Source organism: Vigna angularis, chromosome 3 (genome assembly GCF_016808095.1).
Source record: "Vigna angularis cultivar LongXiaoDou No.4 chromosome 3, ASM1680809v1, whole genome shotgun sequence".
Taxonomy (NCBI): Eukaryota; Viridiplantae; Streptophyta; class Magnoliopsida; order Fabales; family Fabaceae; genus Vigna; species Vigna angularis.
Genome location: NC_068972.1, coordinates 6,023,297 through 6,027,619, shown reverse-complemented (window position 1 = coordinate 6,027,619; position 4,323 = coordinate 6,023,297). Strand labels below are relative to the sequence as shown.

The window sequence follows — 4,323 nt, the reverse complement described above, 5'->3', positions numbered from 1 at the left end:
GGTCCCCAACTTAGAGTTATTAAAAAAATTCAGCCAAACACACCCCTGCCCCAAAACAAAATACCAGTTCTACTTGTTTCTTGTAGCATCCACCAAGTAACTGGATTTCAGGGTTATAGCGAAGTTCGACCACCCTCATTCAGCTGATTCAACTGAAAGATATGACCTCCATTCAAAATAATACATGGAATAAGCAATACAGACCCTTGGAACATTTCCCCAGCAATCCAACACACAACCAGCAACCGTCATACAAGGAATAGCACAGTCAATTATTTTGAAATGCTTGAAGGACACACAAGGATTATAGCCGATGTTGTCGATCAAAGATATAGTACCATTTTTTAACTGTAAACAAAGATTCTACAATACTAAGTTGATATAGAAATATTAAACTAACCAAATAAATAAAGAACTAGGAAGTTGTCACAACAACACAAGTTTCAGAGCTTTATCACTACTGCACTAAAATAATTTGCTGAAATTAAATTTAGTCCACCCATGAAAAGGAACTACAATCAGTTTGCCCTTCCATCAGCTACTGAAATCATTCGTCCGCAGGGGGAGACTGGCTGTATTATAAAAATTGAACACATTTAAAACGATGAAGATAACAAACTAGAGAGACAGGAGAAAATAAGCAGTAATAACAAACTCTCAAACAAATAAGTTTGCAAACCTGCGATATCTTTCATGCATCGGACTTTCAGGACCACCGTAGTTAGGACTGTCCCTAGCATCAGGCACGGTATTTGGGCTCCTTCCATAACCATTGTAAGGGCTGGCATTCCCTTTTTCATCGGGACTTCCAGAGCCATGTCCATTTTCAGGGCTAATCTTCTCAGTATCACGAGGACTATGGCTAGAACCACGACCATTTTGAGGACTTGTTCTCCCTCTTTCTTCAGGACTATGAGAAGGAGAAATGGCATGGTCAGTTCTCCCTCGCTCTTTGTGATAAGGACTGCGGCTGGAGTCCCTAACAGGATCAGAACCCTCCCTTTCTCTTCTATATGGACTGGGGCTTCTACGTCCATATGCAGGGCTAGCTGGCTCCCTTCTAGGGGGGCTTCTGCTACGGCTTCGGTCACGGCCATAGTCAGGACTTCCCCTCTCTCTCTGATATGGACTGGGCCCACGACCGTAATCAGGACTACCTCTTTCTCTCCTATAAGGACTAAGGGATCTTCTTCCATCACGGCTTCTATCACGCTGACGATCACGGCCTCTCTCAGGGCTATATCCATTTCTCCTATCATCATCATCTTTTACAGCAAATTCAACTGAAATTACTCGATCCAGTAACTTACTGTTTAAAAAAAACTGTTAATAACAATGGTAACAAGCCAATTATCAAATATATTGGGAAGTTAAAATTAACACGATAAACATCATTTATTCGTTAAACTAAAACTTGCTAAAGTATACAGATATACAGAAAGACCGAGCAAAAATGTCAAATCTCTTGACAGTAATCATGCATTCACTAGAGGCTAATGACAGATTTGAAAGAAGAATTCTGCAACAAAAATGATTTTACCAAAATAAATATCCAATTACATTAAATTACCTCATATTTGTAGCTTCCAGTGCTCTGCTAGCATCATCCTCCGATTCATACTGAACAAAAGCAAAATTCCTTCTGATCCTAACACTGACTATCTTACCATACGGTTCAAAGTGCCTCTCTAAGTCCCTTGTTCTGGTATGGTATGTATCAAAATTAATTACAAACAAGGTCTTTGATGGCCTCCCATTAGCTGAAGATCTTCTTGAACTAGATGGCCTTCTAACACCACGTTCATGCTGCAACACAGTATGTGAGTCGGTCATGAAAACATAATGGATCAAAACAACACTTTAACCCAAAGAGACTAATTATGTGTTACCTTTGTCCATTCCACACGGAGTCTTCGTCCCTTACGACCAAATTCAATTCGATCAAGAGCACGAATAGCAGCCTCAGCATCTCTTTCATCTTCCATATAGATAAAAGCAAATCCTACAGATCATGTAAACTTTTCTCACTTAGGTACTAAATTAAACTTATCAAAAAACTGAAATGAGACGTTTCTGTCCATTACACCAATCAACAAACACTTGACGTCTGATGTGATAACGGGCCTTTCTGCCATGCACAATCAACACTGCTCGGAAATAAAAATTTTGGCAAACCTCCTTATTTTATAAACTAATTTGACCAATAGAATTAGCAACAGACCTTGATAAGTAAACAAATTGATGTCAAGAACAAGAACCCAAAAGTGTATGTCTCATGAGGGTCAATGGAAAATGAGTGCCTTCTCCATCCATTCTGCTGCCTCTCCTGTGAGGTTGGCAATATTTCAACCTCGAAACATGTCCAAAAGAGGGCTGGGCAAAGGCACAAAAATTGAAAGGCAAATGTGACTGATGAATACGTGGAACAGGTGTGTCATTGCGGATCAAATTGAACAATTCTTCATTAAAAGAAGATGTGCATCACAGGCAGGAAATGGATTTCGGACAAGCCCATCCATTAGCTTGGGAGAAAATGGATATGCCAAGATAATCCTGCGTCAAAGAAAACGTTGAGTATGGGGGTCGATGCTACCAAAAAAGATGATTTTTTTACTTAAAAATATCTTGATCCCCCACAAATGCTCAACCAGAAGCTGTACACCAAGGTCCAACTCCTGAAACAGAATCACCAGCAAGACACCATGTAGTGTCTGAACCACGGGTTGTCAAAAGTGCTGCTCCCATGCTGCTGAGTGTCTTATAGGTCGGATTGCAAACGTGCAACTTGCGGATGTTTACTTACTCCCCTCTTGAACTTAATGTTAAGGTTGACAATGATTGAGATACTTCTCCATTTGACAAGTTAAACGTTTGAATTATAAATCAACCAATTGGTTATTGTAAAAATTTACTACCAGTTAACAGGACAGTTTTCATTCTAGACCAAATTACTCTTCCTGAGTTTGAATTTCTCTGGAGAATATATAAATATAACACAATTTACATTTAATAATTGAATTGAAAAAACATATAGTTATTAATTCAGTACACAGTTCCCAACCACACGACGCCACAATCAAATCTAAAACTCACGAAAAATAAATAGCTATCACACAATAAAGTCAATGTCTACAATTACAATCTGCTCAAAGAAAATCCGTCTTTAAAACTTTCAAGATTTTATGTTATATATAAGCTTGACGATTCATTGTAAACCATATAAGTAATTTACATCTAAAAGTTCGTGTTTAACCTCAAATATTGAATCCAGGATAATCCCCACTCAATCCCAACGAGAGAAAAAAAAAGAAGAAAAAAATGGAAACTAATAACTCGTCCACCCTAACATATACAAAAGAGAACTAAAAAAGAAAAAACTTACCAGACTTCATATCCACCCTGTCAACCTTCCCATATCGTCTAAAAAGCCGCTCCAACTCTGACTGCCGGGCATCATATTCAAAGTTTCCACAGAAAATAGGCTTCATCTTCCCTGAACGCAGGTTAAAAAAACACTTGAAGTCACCATGTACAAACATGAATAAGCATAAATAATAAAAAACATACAAAAATTACAAGTATAATATAATATTGTTATGCTGCAATGTATACAAGGGAATAATGAACCTATACATACATTAGAACTTTCAACACCACCACATCCATCACTAAACCACGTGAATAATAAAAAGACAACTTATGAATATTTAGACACATACAATCTGACCTTCCGAAAATTTTAAATATAGGCTAATACATCTAAAATCTAAAAAAGAAAATACAAAGGGATTAAATTTAATTAATGGAGAGAAAATGGGCATACAAAGTAGCAGAAAAAAAAATTAAAACTTACTTTGTAGAACAGAAAGGATTCAAACTCGATTGGCTGGCAAAAAATCTCAAAGAACAGAGTGTAACAGTGGATCGAGAACTTGAATTTGGGTTCCAGATCTCAGATCTTGGTTTTTCCTAAAAGTTGAAAGAAAGCAAAGAAATAACCTTGAGTGAGAAACCCAGAGGAAACATGAAATTTGGAGATGGAATCGAATGAATCGGAAAACAATGGATCACCTTGCATGAGAAAGATAAGTATTGGGCTGGAACCCTAAGCAGAGCAGAGAGTAACAGATATTTTTTGGGTTGACCAAGACAAAGATGCGGATCTCAGGAAAATACCTATATATAGAATCAATTTTTCTTTTCTGCCTAAATGCCCCTTATCTTTCTATGTTTTGCGAAGTATTCCCGAATTTTATCTTTTTTATTCCCCAACCACATAATAACTAACGGAGATTTGGAAATATTATTTTATGTTCTATACAG

General features: G+C 37.3%; 1 protein-coding gene across 2 annotated transcripts; it reads right to left on the bottom strand.

Annotated features, from left to right (window-relative positions):
• Window positions 1-316: 316 nt before the first annotated feature.
• LOC108326217 (serine/arginine-rich splicing factor RS40) lies at window positions 317-4,178 on the bottom strand. Of its 2 annotated transcripts, XM_017559579.2 has the most exons (7): window positions 4,072-4,178; window positions 3,854-3,969; window positions 3,383-3,493; window positions 1,890-2,002; window positions 1,571-1,806; window positions 680-1,309; window positions 317-572 (listed from the first exon to the last, which is right to left on the bottom strand). In XM_017559579.2, the coding sequence occupies exons 3-7, from the start codon at window positions 3,486-3,488 to the stop codon at window positions 548-550; spliced, it is 1,110 nt and encodes a 369-aa protein (XP_017415068.1). In that variant the 5' UTR covers window positions 3,489-3,493; window positions 3,854-3,969; window positions 4,072-4,178; the 3' UTR covers window positions 317-547. The 2 variants fall into 2 exon arrangements, with proteins under 2 accessions (XP_017415068.1, XP_052731455.1); XM_052875495.1 differs by lacking the exons at window positions 3,854-3,969; window positions 4,072-4,178 and adding an exon at window positions 2,222-2,553 and having other exon boundaries at window positions 3,383-3,494.
• Window positions 4,179-4,323: the final 145 nt, after the last annotated feature.